The sequence below is a fragment of the Oncorhynchus clarkii genome, unplaced genomic scaffold (assembly GCF_045791955.1).
Source record: "Oncorhynchus clarkii lewisi isolate Uvic-CL-2024 unplaced genomic scaffold, UVic_Ocla_1.0 unplaced_contig_2795_pilon_pilon, whole genome shotgun sequence".
Lineage (NCBI taxonomy): Eukaryota > Metazoa > Chordata > Actinopteri > Salmoniformes > Salmonidae > Oncorhynchus > Oncorhynchus clarkii.
In genome coordinates this window covers 61,055-81,312 of record NW_027258156.1, presented here as the reverse complement: position 1 = coordinate 81,312, position 20,258 = coordinate 61,055, and the positions used below count along the sequence as shown (strand labels likewise).

The 20,258-nt window shown below is 44.3% G+C and overlaps 1 protein-coding gene across 2 annotated transcripts in view; it reads left to right on the top strand.

The window, feature by feature from the left end:
- Window positions 1–20,258, top strand: part of LOC139395874 (serine/threonine-protein kinase B-raf-like) — a 66,455-nt gene continuing 46,197 nt past the window's right edge. For both annotated transcript variants that reach the window (XM_071143187.1, XM_071143186.1), the window contains exon 1: window positions 1–156. In XM_071143187.1, coding sequence (XP_070999288.1) covers window positions 1–156 — 156 coding nt within the window. The remainder of the gene's footprint in view (window positions 157–20,258) is intronic.

Sequence of the window (20,258 nt, the reverse complement as noted above, 5' to 3'; positions counted from 1 at the left end):
ATGGCGGCGTTGAGTAACGCCGAGTCCCCACCGCCCGTCTTCAACGGTGACACGATGGACCGAGACCCGGAGCGGGAGCGGGGACTGGAGGAGCTGGGAGCCTGCCTGGACCCCGCCTGTTCGGTGGGGATCCCGGAATGTCCGCAGGACGAGGAGGTATGGACCGGGGAGACGGGGGTGAAGCTGGGCATGGCGAGACGGGGGTACCGAGTGGAGGTTGCTGGATGGGGATCTTTAGGAAACACCGGCTGTAATATGGATCGTGGGGATGCATTGCAGGGGGCGAGATGATGCACTAAAATGGAAATGATTTCCATCACTAACGTGTCCTTCGTCCTCTTTGTATTTGCCGTTATTCCTTAAGGTGCATTTTGCGTTAGACTACATCGATCACGTTAGATTTGTGTAATAGTACGCTGACGGCAGTGTTTATTTCAGGCCTGCCTATATTTCATTTGGTTTTCGAGTTTTTTTTCTCTCTCCAGCAGGTCTCTCTCTCTCTCTCTCTCTCTCTCTCTCTCTCTCTGCGGCGGCTGCATCCCAGCTCTCTTTTCGCTACCTGGCACCGTTTGACTTCAACGATCTACCGCGTACGGCTTGATAATACATCGTTTTATATCGATATAGCTAACGGACAAACTTGTATTGATATTTATGAACAATTCATCAGGGATTTTCGTAAATTCGATGCAGAGAACCCCATCGTGGGCTGTCGACGGGAGCTGATATGTCTGTGCAAAGATCGGCTTTGTTTTGGTTGATAAAATGTACATTATTTTACATTATAGATCCAATGTTACGGAGGTTCATGCAGAATTATTAGCACACGAATATTAATAGCTATACACTAAGCTAGGCCTCTTCCATCATCATGGCTCAAATGATATGCTCCTAGCTAACGTTACATTTATGTAAAGTTAAACCATATTTTTCAACAGCTATTTAAAAACATATTTTTGCTTTCAATGCAAGAAGGCCTGTATCGAAGACATGACATTAAAATAAAGAACCTGATGCAACAGTCAAAAGGTATTTTGTTAGTGACATATCAAGCTTATCCAATTGACCGTAATATAACATAATGCCAAAATCACAATTGCATCATTAGTCAAATAGAAAAAGCTGTAAGTTGTGCAATGAGCCAAACCAAAATCCTCAATCAATTCCCTGTCAGCTTAACTTTGGGACCTTGAGTAACCTGCTGTTGATACTAGTGGTTTCTCTGGTTACAGTAGAACTCATAAACCAATTCACCTGGGATCCAGGTAATTACATCAATTAGTAGGCCAAATTAGTCAGATTTTTTTTAAAGGTATACTCAGGTAGCTAAACTTTCTCCTTCCCAAAAGTGCTTGACTGATGTTATTGTATGCCTTCTCAATAAATACAATATCTTTATTGTCTGTTGAAATTTTGTCCGCGCGGGATATCTGCCAATATTCAGGATATCTTCCAAGCTTAGTGAATAATATTGGCCCCCATTCAGCAGTCAACAGAATGCACATAGAATCAAACAGAATTCAAATAGAATGCACATAGAATCAAACAGAATTCAAATAGAATGCACATAGAATCAAACAGAATTCAAATATAATGCACATAGAATCAAACAGAATTCAAATAGAATGCACATAGAATCAAACAGAACTCAAATAGAATGCACATAGAATCAAACAGAATTCAAATAGAATGCACATAGAATCAAACAGAATTCAAATAGAATGCACATAGAATCAAACAGAATTCAAATAGAATGCACATAGAATCAAACAGAATTCAAATAGAATGCACATAGAATCAAACAGAACTCAAATAGAATGCACATAGAATCAAACAGAATTCAAATAGAATGCACATAGAATCAAACAGAATTCAAATAGAATGCACATAGAATCAAACAGAATTCAAATAGAACAGTTAGACAGGCTCCAGAACTTTGGCTACTAGTAAGTATTTTTGAAACCTCCAGCTTTGGGCAGGATGTGTCAATGTGTAGTTCATACATGCATAATCTATGCGCAAGAATTAGTCTTACCTCAATTAGCCACGGAATCCCGAGTTTGAAAGCAACAGTATTTCTGGAAGCTGTGCTGCTCCACCCCCCCCCCCCCTCCACCCCTCCACCCCTCCTCCCACATGGGCTAGCCCCCTAGCAATTTGATTTCTAGCCAATGAGCTTCAGCCCCTCGCCATTTTGAGTGACAACGAATCAAGATGCAGAGTGGAGAGAGTCATGACATATCTGTTCCGATGTGACGTAGTCCGCCATTTTATCGAGAACCACTATTGGCTAGAGAGCGTTTACCTTCAGAACTACTGGCTAAAAAGTACAGGAGAATCTCTTTTAATGGTCAGAGAATCAGAGAATGTAATTGAATTTGAATTCTGTCCTTTTTGATCACAAGTCATATTGCCCCAAAACAGTAAAACATAGTCCAGACTGAGGCCAATTAGAGTCCAGAGGTGTCACAGCCACCTGCCCCAGATATACACATGATGTGCGCATTTGGAGTTATTTTCATGGAACAGTTCTCGCCGGCCTCACGTTTCTATCCACAGTTTTTATGCAAGTAGTCATACCGTATTAAAAGTGGGACTTTCTCCCATTCCTCTCTGCAGATCCTCTCTGTCAGGTTGGATGGGGAGCGTCGCTGCACAGCTGTTTTCAGGTCTCTCCAGAGATGTTTGATCGGGTTCAAGTCTGGGCTCCGGCTGGGCCACTCAAGGACATTCAGAGACTTGTCCCGAAGCCACTCCTGCGTTGTCTTATCTGTGTGCTTAGGGTCGTTGTCCTGTTGGAAGGTGAACCTTCGCCCTAGTCTGAGCGTCCTGAGCACTCTGGAGCAGGTTTTCATCAAGGATCTCTCTGTACTTTGCTCCGTTCATCTTTCCCTCAATCTTGACTAGTCTCCCAGTCCCTGCCGCTGAAAAACATCCCCACAGCATGATGCTGCCACCACCATGCTTCACCGTAGGGATGGTGGCAGGTTTTCTCCAGACGTTACGCTTGGCCTTCAGACCAAACAGTTCAATCTTGCTTTCATCAGACCAGAGAATCTTGTTTCTCATGGTCTGAGAATCTTTAGGTGCCTTTTGGCAAACTCCAAACGGGCTGTCATGTGCCTTTTACTGAGGAGTGGCTTCCGTCTGGCCACTCTACCATAAAGGCCTGATTGGTGGAGTGCGGCAGAGATAGTTGTCCTTCTGAAAGTTTCTCCTATCTCCACAGAGGAACTCTGGAGCTCTGTCAGAGTGACCATCGGGTTCTTGGTCACCTCCCAGACCAAGGCCCTTCTACCCTGATTGCTCAGTTTGGCGGGGTTGCCAGCTCTATGAAGAGTCTTGGTGGTTCCAAACTTCTTCCATTTTAAGAATGATGGGAGGGCACTTGGGGACCTTCAGTGCTGCTGACATTTTTTGCTACCCTTCCCCAGACCTGTGCCTCAACACAATCCTGTCTCGGAGGTTTACGGACAATTCCATCGACCTCATGGCTTGGTTTTTGCTCTGACATGCCCTGGCAACTGTGGGTCCTTTTTTTTATAGACAGTTATGTGCCTTTCCACATCATGTCCAATCAATTGAATTTACCACAGCTGGACTCCAAGTTGTAGAAACATCTCAAGGATGATCAATGGAAGCAGGATGCACCTGAGCTCATTTTCGAGCCTCATAGCAAAGGCCCTGAATACTTAATTTAATAAGCTATTTCTGTTTTGGTTTTTAATACATTTCTAAAAACTTGTTTTGGCTTTATCATTATGGGGTATTGTGATGTCATTATGGGGTATTGTGATGTCATTATGGGGTATTGTGATGTCATTATGGGGTATTGTGATGTCATTATGGGGTGTTGTGTGTAGATTGCGGAGTATTTTTTAATTTTTTTAATCAATTTTAGAATAAGGCTGTAACGTAACAAAATGTGGAGAAAGTCAAGGGGTCTGAATACTTTCCGAAGTCACTTTACATATATTTATAAATGAATTTGTGCTCATAAAGAATGTGTACGGTACTCAAACCACTCAAGATTGATCAGAATATCAAACTCTTATGTAGCTTACGATCATTTCAATGAGACCCCTAAAATGCTAGAAACGATTTGGTTGGGCTTTTCAAGACAGCCCTATTATCAAATCATGTTCTGAGTATCTGAGGGCAACAGGGGGGCGGGGTTTGTCTTAGTTCTAGGCCTACTCTCTGGATGTACAGACGCTTCCATGCATTTAACCAGTGACGGGGAAGGTTTGTGTGACTGGTTATTTTAGGATCCATGGCCCACGGTAGAAACACTGGTGTATCAAGCATTTTGTCACATAGAACATGTTCTTTCTAACTGAAGCCCCTGAAGAGGAATTGGTTTGTTATGGTGGGATACTGTCTATACATAGACGAGTGATGCGTGGTTATGGTGGGATACTGTCTATACATAGACGAGTGATGCAGGGTTATGGTGGGATACTGTCTATACATAGACGAGTGATGCAGGGTTATGGTGGGATACTGTCTATACATAGACGAGTGATGCATGGTTATGGTGGGATACTGTCTATACATAGACGAGTGATGCATGGTTATGGTGGGATACTGTCTATACATAGACGAGTGTTGCATGGTTATGGTGGGATACTGTCTATACATAGACGAGTGATGCAGGGTTATGGTGGGATACTGTCTATACATAGACGAGTGATGCATGGTTATGGTGGGATACTGTGTATACATAGACGAGTGTTGCAGGGTTATGGTGGGATACTGTGTATACATAGACGAGTGATGCATGGTTATGGTGGGATACTGTCTATACATAGACGAGTGTTGCATGGTTATGGTGGGATACTGTGTATACATAGACGAGTGATGCAGGGTTATGGTGGGATACTGTCTATACATAGACGAGTGATGCATGGTTATGGTGGGATACTGTCTATACATAGACGAGTGATGCAGGGTTATGGTGGGATACTGTCTATACATAGACGAGTGATGCAGGGTTATGGTGGGATACTGTCTATACATAGACGAGTGATGCAGGGTTATGGTGGGATACTGTCTATACATAGACGAGTGATGCAGGGTTATGGTGGGATACTGTCTATACATAGACGAGTGTTGCATGGTTATGGTGGGATACTGTCTATACATAGACGAGTGATGTAGGGTTATGGTGGGATACTGTCTATACATAGACGAGTGATGCAGGGTTATGGTGGGATACTGTCTATACATAGACGAGTGATGCGTGGTTATGGTGGGATACTGTCTATACATAGACGAGTGATGCAGGGTTATGGTGGGATACTGTCTATACATAGACGAGTGATGCAGGGTTATGGTGGGATACTGTCTATACATAGACGAGTGATGCAGGGTTATGGTGGGATACTGTCTATACATAGACGAGTGATGCATGGTTATGGTGGGATACTGTCTATACATAGACGAGTGATGCAGGGTTATGGTGGGATACTGTCTATACATAGACGAGTGATGCAGGGTTATGGTGGGATACTGTCTATACATAGACGAGTGATGCAGGGTTATGGTGGGATACTGTCTATACATAGACGAGTGATGCAGGGTTATGGTGGGATACTGTCTATACATAGACGAGTGATGCAGGGTTATGGTGGGATACTGTCTATACATAGACGAGTGATGCATGGTTATGGTGGGATACTGTCTATACATAGACGAGTGATGCAGGGTTATGGTGGGATACTGTCTATACATAGACGAGTGATGCAGGGTTATGGTGGGATACTGTCTATACATAGACGAGTGATGCAGGGTTATGGTGGGATACTGTCTATACATAGACGAGTGATGCAGGGTTATGGTGGGATACTGTCTATACATAGACGAGTGATGCAGGGTTATGGTGGGATACTGTCTATACATAGACGAGTGATGCATGGTTATGGTGGGATACTGTCTATACATAGACGAGTGATGCAGGGTTATGGTGGGATACTGTCTATACATAGACGAGTGATGCAGGGTTATGGTGGGATACTGTCTATACATAGACGAGTGATGCAGGGTTATGGTGGGATACTGTCTATACATAGACGAGTGATGCAGGGTTATGGTGGGATACTGTCTATACATAGACGAGTGATGCAGGGTTATGGTGGGATACTGTCTATACATAGACGAGTGTTGCATGGTTATGGTGGGATACTGTCTATACATAGACGAGTGATGTAGGGTTATGGTGGGATACTGTCTATACATAGACGAGTGATGCAGGGTTATGGTGGGATACTGTCTATACATAGACGAGTGATGCGTGGTTATGGTGGGATACTGTCTATACATAGACGAGTGATGCAGGGTTATGGTGGGATACTGTCTATACATAGACGAGTGATGCAGGGTTATGGTGGGATACTGTCTATACATAGACGAGTGATGCAGGGTTATGGTGGGATACTGTCTATACATAGACGAGTGATGCATGGTTATGGTGGGATACTGTCTATACATAGACGAGTGATGCAGGGTTATGGTGGGATACTGTCTATACATAGACGAGTGATGCAGGGTTATGGTGGGATACTGTCTATACATAGACGAGTGATGCAGGGTTATGGTGGGATACTGTCTATACATAGACGAGTGATGCAGGGTTATGGTGGGATACTGTCTATACATAGACGAGTGATGCATGGTTATGGTGGGATACTGTCTATACATAGACGAGTGATGCAGGGTTATGGTGGGATACTGTCTATACATAGACGAGTGATGCAGGGTTATGGTGGGATACTGTCTATACATAGACGAGTGATGCAGGGTTATGGTGGGATACTGTCTATACATAGACGAGTGATGCATGGTTATGGTGGGATACTGTCTATACATAGACGAGTGATGCAGGGTTATGGTGGGATACTGTCTATACATAGACGAGTGATGCAGGGTTATGGTGGGATACTGTCTATACATAGACGAGTGATGCAGGGTTATGGTGGGATACTGTCTATACATAGACGAGTGATGCAGGGTTATGGTGGGATACTGTCTATACATAGACGAGTGATGCAGGGTTATGGTGGGATACTGTCTATACATAGACGAGTGATGCAGGGTTATGGTGGGATACTGTCTATACATAGACGAGTGATGCATGGTTATGGTGGGATACTGTCTATACATAGACGAGTGATGCAGGGTTATGGTGGGATACTGTCTATACATAGACGAGTGATGCAGGGTTATGGTGGGATACTGTCTATACATCTATACATAGACGAGTGATGCAGGGTTATGGTGGGATACTGTCTATACATAGACGAGTGATGCAGGGTTATGGTGGGATACTGTCTATACATAGACGAGTGATGCAGGGTTATGGTGGGATACTGTCTATACATAGACGAGTGATGCATGGTTATGGTGGGATACTGTCTATACATAGACGAGTGATGCAGGGTTATGGTGGGATACTGTCTATACATAGACGAGTGATGCAGGGTTATGGTGGGATACTGTCTATACATAGACGAGTGATGCAGGGTTATGGTGGGATACTGTCTATACATAGACGAGTGATGCAGGGTTATGGTGGGATACTGTCTATACATAGACGAGTGATGCATGGTTATGGTGGGATACTGTCTATACATAGACGAGTGATGCAGGGTTATGGTGGGATACTGTCTATACATAGACGAGTGATGCAGGGTTATGGTGGGATACTGTCTATACATAGACGAGTGATGCATGGTTATGGTGGGATACTGTCTATACATAGACGAGTGATGCAGGGTTATGGTGGGATACTGTCTATACATAGACGAGTGATGCATGGTTATGGTGGGATACTGTCTATACATAGACGAGTGATGCAGGGTTATGGTGGGATACTGTCTATACATAGACGAGTGATGCGTGGTTATGGTGGGATACTGTCTATACATAGACGAGTGATGCAGGGTTATGGTGGGATACTGTCTATACATAGACGAGTGATGCAGGGTTATGGTGGGATACTGTCTATACATAGACGAGTGATGCAGGGTTATGGTGGGATACTGTCTATACATAGACGAGTGATGCATGGTTATGGTGGGATACTGTCTATACATAGACGAGTGATGCATGGTTATGGTGGGATACTGTCTATACATAGACGAGTGATGCAGGGTTATGGTGGGATACTGTCTATACATAGACGAGTGATGCATGGTTATGGTGGGATACTGTCTATACATAGACGAGTGATGCATGGTTATGGTGGGATACTGTCTATACATAGACGAGTGATGCATGGTTATGGTGGGATACTGTCTATACATAGACGAGTGATGCGTGGTTATGGTGGGATACTGTCTATACATAGACGAGTGATGCATGGTTATGGTGGGATACTGTCTATACATAGACGAGTGATGCATGGTTATGGTGGGATACTGTCTATACATAGACGAGTGATGCATGGTTATGGTGGGATACTGTCTATACATAGACGAGTGATGCGTGGTTATGGTGGGATACTGTCTATACATAGACGAGTGATGCGGGTTATGGTGGGATACTGTCTATACATAGACGAGTGATGCGTGGTTATGGTGGGATACTGTCTATACATAGACGAGTGATGCATGGTTATGGTGGGATACTGTCTATACATAGACGAGTGATGCATGGTTATGGTGGGATACTGTCTATACATAGACGAGTGATGCAGGGTTATGGTGGGATACTGTCTATACATAGACGAGTGATGCGTGGTTATGGTGGGATACTGTCTATACATAGACGAGTGATGCATGGTTATGGTGGGATACTGTCTATACATAGACGAGTGATGCAGGGTTATGGTGGGATACTGTCTATACATAGACGAGTGATGCAGGGTTATGGTGGGATACTGTCTATACATAGACGAGTGATGCGTGGTTATGGTGGGATACTGTCTATACATAGACGAGTGATGCGTGGTTATGGTGGGATACTGTCTATACATAGACGAGTGATGCGTGGTTATGGTGGGATACTGTCTATACATAGACGAGTGATGCAGGGTTATGGTGGGATACTGTCTATACATAGACGAGTGATGCATGGTTATGGTGGGATACTGTCTATACATAGACGAGTGATGCGTGGTTATGGTGGGATACTGTCTATACATAGACGAGTGATGCAGGGTTATGGTGGGATACTGTCTATACATAGACGAGTGATGCATGGTTATGGTGGGATACTGTCTATACATAGACGAGTGATGCAGGGTTATGGTGGGATACTGTCTATACATAGACGAGTGATGCATTATGGTTATGGTGGGATTATGGTGTACTGTCTATACATAGACGAGTGATGCGTGGTTATGGTGGGATACTGTCTATACATAGACGAGTGATGCGTGGTTATGGTGGGATACTGTCTATACATAGACGAGTGATGCGTGGTTATGGTGGGATACTGTCTATACATAGACGAGTGATGCGTGGTTATGGTGGGATACTGTCTATACATAGACGAGTGATGCATGGTTATGGTGGGATACTGTCTATACATAGACGAGTGATGCAGGGTTATGGTGGGATACTGTCTATACATAGACGAGTGATGCAGGGTTATGGTGGGATACTGTCTATACATAGACGAGTGATGCAGGGTTATGGTGGGATACTGTCTATACATAGACGAGTGATGCAGGGTTATGGTGGGATACTGTCTATACATAGACGAGTGATGCAGGGTTATGGTGGGATACTGTCTATACATAGACGAGTGATGCATGGTTATGGTGGGATACTGTCTATACATAGACGAGTGATGCATGGTTATGGTGGGATACTGTCTATACATAGACGAGTGATGCATGGTTATGGTGGGATACTGTCTATACATAGACGAGTGATGCAGGGTTATGGTGGGATACTGTCTATACATAGACGAGTGATGCAGGGTTATGGTGGGATACTGTCTATACATAGACGAGTGATGCAGGGTTATGGTGGGATACTGTCTATACATAGACGAGTGATGCAGGGTTATGGTGGGATACTGTCTATACATAGACGAGTGATGCAGGGTTATGGTGGGATACTGTCTATACATAGACGAGTGATGCAGGGTTATGGTGGGATACTGTCTATACATAGACGAGTGATGCAGGGTTATGGTGGGATACTGTCTATACATAGACGAGTGATGCAGGGTTATGGTGGGATACTGTCTATACATAGACGAGTGATGCATGGTTATGGTGGGATACTGTCTATACATAGACGAGTGATGCAGGGTTATGGTGGGATACTGTCTATACATAGACGAGTGATGCAGGGTTATGGTGGGATACTGTCTATACATAGACGAGTGATGCAGGGTTATGGTGGGATACTGTCTATACATAGACGAGTGATGCAGGGTTATGGTGGGATACTGTCTATACATAGACGAGTGATGCAGGGTTATGGTGGGATACTGTCTATACATAGACGAGTGATGCATGGTTATGGTGGGATACTGTCTATACATAGACGAGTGATGCAGGGTTATGGTGGGATACTGTCTATACATAGACGAGTGATGCAGGGTTATGGTGGGATACTGTCTATACATAGACGAGTGATGCAGGGTTATGGTGGGATACTGTCTATACATAGACGAGTGATGCAGGGTTATGGTGGGATACTGTCTATACATAGACGAGTGATGCATGGTTATGGTGGGATACTGTCTATACATAGACGAGTGATGCAGGGTTATGGTGGGATACTGTCTATACATAGACGAGTGATGCAGGGTTATGGTGGGATACTGTCTATACATAGACGAGTGATGCAGGGTTATGGTGGGATACTGTCTATACATAGACGAGTGATGCAGGGTTATGGTGGGATACTGTCTATACATAGACGAGTGATGCAGGGTTATGGTGGGATACTGTCTATACATAGACGAGTGATGCATACATAGGTTATGGTGGGATACTGTCTATACATAGACGAGTGATGCAGGGTTATGGTGGGATACTGTCTATACATAGACGAGTGATGCAGGGTTATGGTGGGATACTGTCTATACATAGACGAGTGATGCAGGGTTATGGTGGGATACTGTCTATACATAGACGAGTGATGCAGGGTTATGGTGGGATACTGTCTATACATAGACGAGTGATGCATGGTTATGGTGGGATACTGTCTATACATAGACGAGTGATGCAGGGTTATGGTGGGATACTGTCTATACATAGACGAGTGATGCAGGGTTATGGTGGGATACTGTCTATACATAGACGAGTGATGCAGGGTTATGGTGGGATACTGTCTATACATAGACGAGTGATGCAGGGTTATGGTGGGATACTGTCTATACATAGACGAGTGATGCAGGGTTATGGTGGGATACTGTCTATACATAGACGAGTGATGCAGGGTTATGGTGGGATACTGTCTATACATAGACGAGTGATGCAGGGTTATGGTGGGATACTGTCTATACATAGACGAGTGATGCAGGGTTATGGTGGGATACTGTCTATACATAGACGAGTGATGCAGGGTTATGGTGGGATACTGTCTATACATAGACGAGTGATGCAGGGTTATGGTGGGATACTGTCTATACATAGACGAGTGATGCAGGGTTATGGTGGGATACTGTCTATACATAGACGAGTGATGCAGGGTTATGGTGGGATACTGTCTATACATAGACGAGTGATGCAGGGTTATGGTGGGATACTGTCTATACATAGACGAGTGATGCAGGGTTATGGTGGGATACTGTCTATACATAGACGAGTGATGCAGGGTTATGGTGGGATACTGTCTATACATAGACGAGTGATGCAGGGTTATGGTGGGATACTGTCTATACATAGACGAGTGATGCAGGGTTATGGTGGGATACTGTCTATACATAGACGAGTGATGCAGGGTTATGGTGGGATACTGTCTATACATAGACGAGTGATGCAGGGTTATGGTGGGATACTGTCTATACATAGACGAGTGATGCAGGGTTATGGTGGGATACTGTCTATACATAGACGAGTGATGCAGGGTTATGGTGGGATACTGTCTATACATAGACGAGTGATGCAGGGTTATGGTGGGATACTGTCTATACATAGACGAGTGATGCAGGGTTATGGTGGGATACTGTCTATACATAGACGAGTGATGCAGGGTTATGGTGGGATACTGTCTATACATAGACGAGTGATGCAGGGTTATGGTGGGATACTGTCTATACATAGACGAGTGATGCAGGGTTATGGTGGGATACTGTCTATACATAGACGAGTGATGCAGGGTTATGGTGGGATACTGTCTATACATAGACGAGTGATGCAGGGTTATGGTGGGATACTGTCTATACATAGACGAGTGATGCAGGGTTATGGTGGGATACTGTCTATACATAGACGAGTGATGCAGGGTTATGGTGGGATACTGTCTATACATAGACGAGTGATGCATGGTTATGGTGGGATACTGTCTATACATAGACGAGTGATGCAGGGTTATGGTGGGATACTGTCTATACATAGACGAGTGATGCAGGGTTATGGTGGGATACTGTCTATACATAGACGAGTGATGCAGGGTTATGGTGGGATACTGTCTATACATAGACGAGTGATGCAGGGTTATGGTGGGATACTGTCTATACATAGACGAGTGATGCAGGGTTATGGTGGGATACTGTCTATACATAGACGAGTGATGCAGGGTTATGGTGGGATACTGTCTATACATAGACGAGTGATGCAGGGTTATGGTGGGATACTGTCTATACATAGACGAGTGATGCAGGGTTATGGTGGGATACTGTCTATACATAGACGAGTGATGCAGGGTTATGGTGGGATACTGTCTATACATAGACGAGTGATGCATGGTTATGGTGGGATACTGTCTATACATAGACGAGTGATGCATGGTTATGGTGGGATACTGTCTATACATAGACGAGTGATGCAGGGTTATGGTGGGATACTGTCTATACATAGACGAGTGATGCAGGGTTATGGTGGGATACTGTCTATACATAGACGAGTGATGCATGGTTATGGTGGGATACTGTCTATACATAGACGAGTGATGCATGGTTATGGTGGGATACTGTCTATACATAGACGAGTGATGCATGGTTATGGTGGGATACTGTCTATACATAGACGAGTGATGCAGGGTTATGGTGGGATACTGTCTATACATAGACGAGTGATGCGTGGTTATGGTGGGATACTGTCTATACATAGACGAGTGATGCAGGGTTATGGTGGGATACTGTCTATACATAGACGAGTGATGCGTGGTTATGGTGGGATACTGTCTATACATAGACGAGTGATGCATGGTTATGGTGGGATACTGTCTATACATAGACGAGTGATGCATGGTTATGGTGGGATACTGTCTATACATAGACGAGTGATGCAGTGGTTATGGTGGGATACTGTCTATACATAGACGAGTGATGCATGGTTATGGTGGGATACTGTCTATACATAGACGAGTGATGCAGGGTTATGGTGGGATACTGTCTATACATAGACGAGTGATGCAGTGGTTATGGTGGGATACTGTCTATACATAGACGAGTGATGCATGGTTATGGTGGGATACTGTCTATACATAGACGAGTGATGCATGGTTATGGTGGGATACTGTCTATACATAGACGAGTGATGCAGGGTTATGGTGGGATACTGTCTATACATAGACGAGTGATGCAGTGGTTATGGTGGGATACTGTCTATACATAGACGAGTGATGCATGGTTATGGTGGGATACTGTCTATACATAGACGAGTGATGCAGGGTTATGGTGGGATACTGTCTATACATAGACGAGTGATGCAGGGTTATGGTGGGATACTGTCTATACATAGACGAGTGATGCATGGTTATGGTGGGATACTGTCTATACATAGACGAGTGATGCATGGTTATGGTGGGATACTGTCTATACATAGACGAGTGATGCAGGGTTATGGTGGGATACTGTCTATACATAGACGAGTGATGCATGGTTATGGTGGGATACTGTCTATACATAGACGAGTGATGCAGGGTTATGGTGGGATACTGTCTATACATAGACGAGTGATGCAGGGTTATGGTGGGATACTGTCTATACATAGACGAGTGATGCATGGTTATGGTGGGATACTGTCTATACATAGACGAGTGATGCATGGTTATGGTGGGATACTGTCTATACATAGACGAGTGATGCATGGTTATGGTGGGATACTGTCTATACATAGACGAGTGATGCAGGGTTATGGTGGGATACTGTCTATACATAGACGAGTGATGCAGGGTTATGGTGGGATACTGTCTATACATAGACGAGTGATGCAGGGTTATGGTGGGATACTGTCTATACATAGACGAGTGATGCAGGGTTATGGTGGGATACTGTCTATACATAGACGAGTGATGCAGGGTTATGGTGGGATACTGTCTATACATAGACGAGTGATGCATGGTTATGGTGGGATACTGTCTATACATAGACGAGTGATGCAGGGTTATGGTGGGATACTGTCTATACATAGACGAGTGATGCAGGGTTATGGTGGGATACTGTCTATACATAGACGAGTGATGCAGGGTTATGGTGGGATACTGTCTATACATAGACGAGTGATGCAGGGTTATGGTGGGATACTGTCTATACATAGACGAGTGATGCAGGGTTATGGTGGGATACTGTCTATACATAGACGAGTGATGCAGGGTTATGGTGGGATACTGTCTATACATAGACGAGTGATGCAGGGTTATGGTGGGATACTGTCTATACATAGACGAGTGATGCAGGGTTATGGTGGGATACTGTCTATACATAGACGAGTGATGCAGGGTTATGGTGGGATACTGTCTATACATAGACGAGTGATGCAGGGTTATGGTGGGATACTGTCTATACATAGACGAGTGATGCAGGGTTATGGTGGGATACTGTCTATACATAGACGAGTGATGCAGGGTTATGGTGGGATACTGTCTATACATAGACGAGTGATGCAGGGTTATGGTGGGATACTGTCTATACATAGACGAGTGATGCAGGGTTATGGTGGGATACTGTCTATACATAGACGAGTGATGCAGGGTTATGGTGGGATACTGTCTATACATAGACGAGTGATGCAGGGTTATGGTGGGATACTGTCTATACATAGACGAGTGATGCAGGGTTATGGTGGGATACTGTCTATACATAGACGAGTGATGCAGGGTTATGGTGGGATACTGTCTATACATAGACGAGTGATGCAGGGTTATGGTGGGATACTGTCTATACATAGACGAGTGATGCAGGGTTATGGTGGGATACTGTCTATACATAGACGAGTGATGCAGGGTTATGGTGGGATACTGTCTATACATAGACGAGTGATGCAGGGTTATGGTGGGATACTGTCTATACATAGACGAGTGATGCAGGGTTATGGTGGGATACTGTCTATACATAGACGAGTGATGCAGTGGTTATGGTGGGATACTGTCTATACATAGACGAGTGATGCAGGGTTATGGTGGGATACTGTCTATACATAGACGAGTGATGCAGGGTTATGGTGGGATACTGTCTATACATAGACGAGTGATGCATGGTTATGGTGGGATACTGTCTATACATAGACGAGTGATGCAGGGTTATGGTGGGATACTGTCTATACATAGACGAGTGATGCAGGGTTATGGTGGGATACTGTCTATACATAGACGAGTGATGCAGGGTTATGGTGGGATACTGTCTATACATAGACGAGTGATGCAGGGTTATGGTGGGATACTGTCTATACATAGACGAGTGATGCAGGGTTATGGTGGGATACTGTCTATACATAGACGAGTGATGCATGGTTATGGTGGGATACTGTCTATACATAGACGAGTGATGCAGGGTTATGGTGGGATACTGTCTATACATAGACGAGTGATGCAGGGTTATGGTGGGATACTGTCTATACATAGACGAGTGATGCAGGGTTATGGTGGGATACTGTCTATACATAGACGAGTGATGCAGGGTTATGGTGGGATACTGTCTATACATAGACGAGTGATGCATGGTTATGGTGGGATACTGTCTATACATAGACGAGTGATGCAGGGTTATGGTGGGATACTGTCTATACATAGACGAGTGATGCAGGGTTATGGTGGGATACTGTCTATACATAGACGAGTGATGCAGGGTTATGGTGGGATACTGTCTATACATAGACGAGTGATGCAGGGTTATGGTGGGATACTGTCTATACATAGACGAGTGATGCAGGGTTATGGTGGGATACTGTCTATACATAGACGAGTGATGCAGGGTTATGGTGGGATACTGTCTATACATAGACGAGTGATGCAGGGTTATGGTGGGATACTGTCTATACATAGACGAGTGATGCAGGGTTATGGTGGGATACTGTCTATACATAGACGAGTGATGCAGGGTTATGGTGGGATACTGTCTATACATAGACGAGTGATGCAGGGTTATGGTGGGATACTGTCTATACATAGACGAGTGATGCAGGGTTATGGTGGGATACTGTCTATACATAGACGAGTGATGCAGGGTTATGGTGGGATACTGTCTATACATAGACGAGTGATGCAGGGTTATGGTGGGATACTGTCTATACATAGACGAGTGATGCAGGGTTATGGTGGGATACTGTCTATACATAGACGAGTGATGCAGGGTTATGGTGGGATACTGTCTATACATAGACGAGTGATGCAGGGTTATGGTGGGATACTGTCTATACATAGACGAGTGATGCAGGGTTATGGTGGGATACTGTCTATACATAGACGAGTGATGCAGGGTTATGGTGGGATACTGTCTATACATAGACGAGTGATGCAGGGTTATGGTGGGATACTGTCTATACATAGACGAGTGATGCAGGGTTATGGTGGGATACTGTCTATACATAGACGAGTGATGCAGGGTTATGGTGGGATACTGTCTATACATAGACGAGTGATGCAGGGTTATGGTGGGATACTGTCTATACATAGACGAGTGATGCAGGGTTATGGTGGGATACTGTCTATACATAGACGAGTGATGCAGGGTTATGGTGGGATACTGTCTATACATAGACGAGTGATGCAGGGTTATGGTGGGATACTGTCTATACATAGACGAGTGATGCAGGGTTATGGTGGGATACTGTCTATACATAGACGAGTGATGCATGGTTATGGTGGGATACTGTCTATACATAGACGAGTGATGCAGGGTTATGGTGGGATACTGTCTATACATAGACGAGTGATGCAGGGTTATGGTGGGATACTGTCTATACATAGACGAGTGATGCAGGGTTATGGTGGGATACTGTCTATACATAGACGAGTGATGCAGGGTTATGGTGGGATACTGTCTATACATAGACGAGTGATGCAGGGTTATGGTGGGATACTGTCTATACATAGACGAGTGATGCAGGGTTATGGTGGGATACTGTCTATACATAGACGAGTGATGCAGGGTTATGGTGGGATACTGTCTATACATAGACGAGTGATGCAGGGTTATGGTGGGATACTGTCTATACATAGACGAGTGATGCAGGGTTATGGTGGGATACTGTCTATACATAGACGAGTGATGCAGGGTTATGGTGGGATACTGTCTATACATAGACGAGTGATGCAGGGTTATGGTGGGATACTGTCTATACATAGACGAGTGATGCAGGGTTATGGTGGGATACTGTCTATACATAGACGAGTGATGCAGGGTTATGGTGGGATACTGTCTATACATAGACGAGTGATGCAGGGTTATGGTGGGATACTGTCTATACATAGACGAGTGATGCAGGGTTATGGTGGGATACTGTCTATACATAGACGAGTGATGCAGGGTTATGGTGGGATACTGTCTATACATAGACGAGTGATGCAGGGTTATGGTGGGATACTGTCTATACATAGACGAGTGATGCAGGGTTATGGTGGGATACTGTCTATACATAGACGAGTGATGCATGGTTATGGTGGGATACTGTCTATACATAGACGAGTGATGCAGGGTTATGGTGGGATACTGTCTATACATAGACGAGTGATGCATGGTTATGGTGGGATACTGTCTATACATAGACGAGTGATGCATGGTTATGGTGGGATACTGTCTATACATAGACGAGTGATGCAGGGTTATGGTGGGATACTGTCTATACATAGACGAGTGATGCAGGGTTATGGTGGGATACTGTCTATACATAGACGAGTGATGCAGGGTTATGGTGGGATACTGTCTATACATAGACGAGTGATGCAGGGTTATGGTGGGATACTGTCTATACATAGACGAGTGATGCAGGGTTATGGTGGGATACTGTCTATACATAGACGAGTGATGCAGGGTTATGGTGGGATACTGTCTATACATAGACGAGTGATGCAGGGTTATGGTGGGATACTGTCTATACATAGACGAGTGATGCAGGGTTATGGTGGGATACTGTCTATACATAGACGAGTGATGCAGGGTTATGGTGGGATACTGTCTATACATAGACGAGTGATGCAGGGTTATGGTGGGATACTGTCTATACATAGACGAGTGATGCAGGGTTATGGTGGGATACTGTCTATACATAGACGAGTGATGCAGGGTTATGGTGGGATACTGTCTATACATAGACGAGTGATGCAGGGTTATGGTGGGATACTGTCTATACATAGACGAGTGATGCAGGGTTATGGTGGGATACTGTCTATACATAGACGAGTGATGCAGGGTTATGGTGGGATACTGTCTATACATAGACGAGTGATGCAGGGTTATGGTGGGATACTGTCTATACATAGACGAGTGATGCAGGGTTATGGTGGGATACTGTCTATACATAGACGAGTGATGCAGGGTTATGGTGGGATACTGTCTATACATAGACGAGTGATGCAGGGTTATGGTGGGATACTGTCTATACATAGACGAGTGATGCAGGGTTATGGTGGGATACTGTCTATACATAGACGAGTGATGCAGGGTTATGGTGGGATACTGTCTATACATAGACGAGTGATGCAGGGTTATGGTGGGATACTGTCTATACATAGACGAGTGATGCAGGGTTATGGTGGGATACTGTCTATACATAGACGAGTGATGCAGGGTTATGGTGGGATACTGTCTATACATAGACGAGTGATGCAGGGTTATGGTGGGATACTGTCTATACATAGACGAGTGATGCAGGGTTATGGTGGGATACTGTCTATACATAGACGAGTGATGCAGGGTTATGGTGGGATACTGTCTATACATAGACGAGTGATGCAGGGTTATGGTGGGATACTGTCTATACATAGACGAGTGATGCAGGGTTATGGTGGGATACTGTCTATACATAGACGAGTGATGCAGGGTTATGGTGGGATACTGTCTATACATAGACGAGTGATGCAGGGTTATGGTGGGATACTGTCTATACATAGACGAGTGATGCAGGGTTATGGTGGGATACTGTCTATACATAGACGAGTGATGCATGGTTATGGTGGGATACTGTCTATACATAGACGAGTGATGCAGGGTTATGGTGGGATACTGTCTATACATAGACGAGTGATGCAGGGTTATGGTGGGATACTGTCTATACATAGACGAGTGTTGCAGGGTTATGGTGGGATACTGTCTATACATAGACGAGTGATGCAGGGTTATGGTGGGATACTGTCTATACATAGACGAGTGATGCATGGTTATGGTGGGATACTGTCTATACATAGACGAGTGATGCAGGGTTATGGTGGGATACTGTCTATACATAGACGAGTGATGCATGGTTATGGTGGGATACTGTCTATACATAGACGAGTGATGCAGGGTTATGGTGGGATACTGTCTATACATAGACGAGTGATGCATGGTTATGGTGGGATACTGTCTATACATAGACGAGTGTTGCAGGGTTATGGTGGGATACTGTCTATACATAGACGAGTGATGCAGGGTTATGGTGGGATACTGTCTATACATAGACGAGTGTTGCAGGGTTATGGTGGGATACTGTCTATACATAGACGAGTGATGCAGGGTTATGGTGGGATACTGTCTATACATAGACGAGTGATGCAGTGTTATGGTGGGATACTGTCTATACATAGACGAGTGATGCAGGGTTATGGTGGGATACTGTCTATACATAGACGAGTGATGCAGGGTTATGGTGGGATACTGTCTATACATAGACGAGTGATGCAGGGTTATGGTGGGATACTGTCTATACATAGACGAGT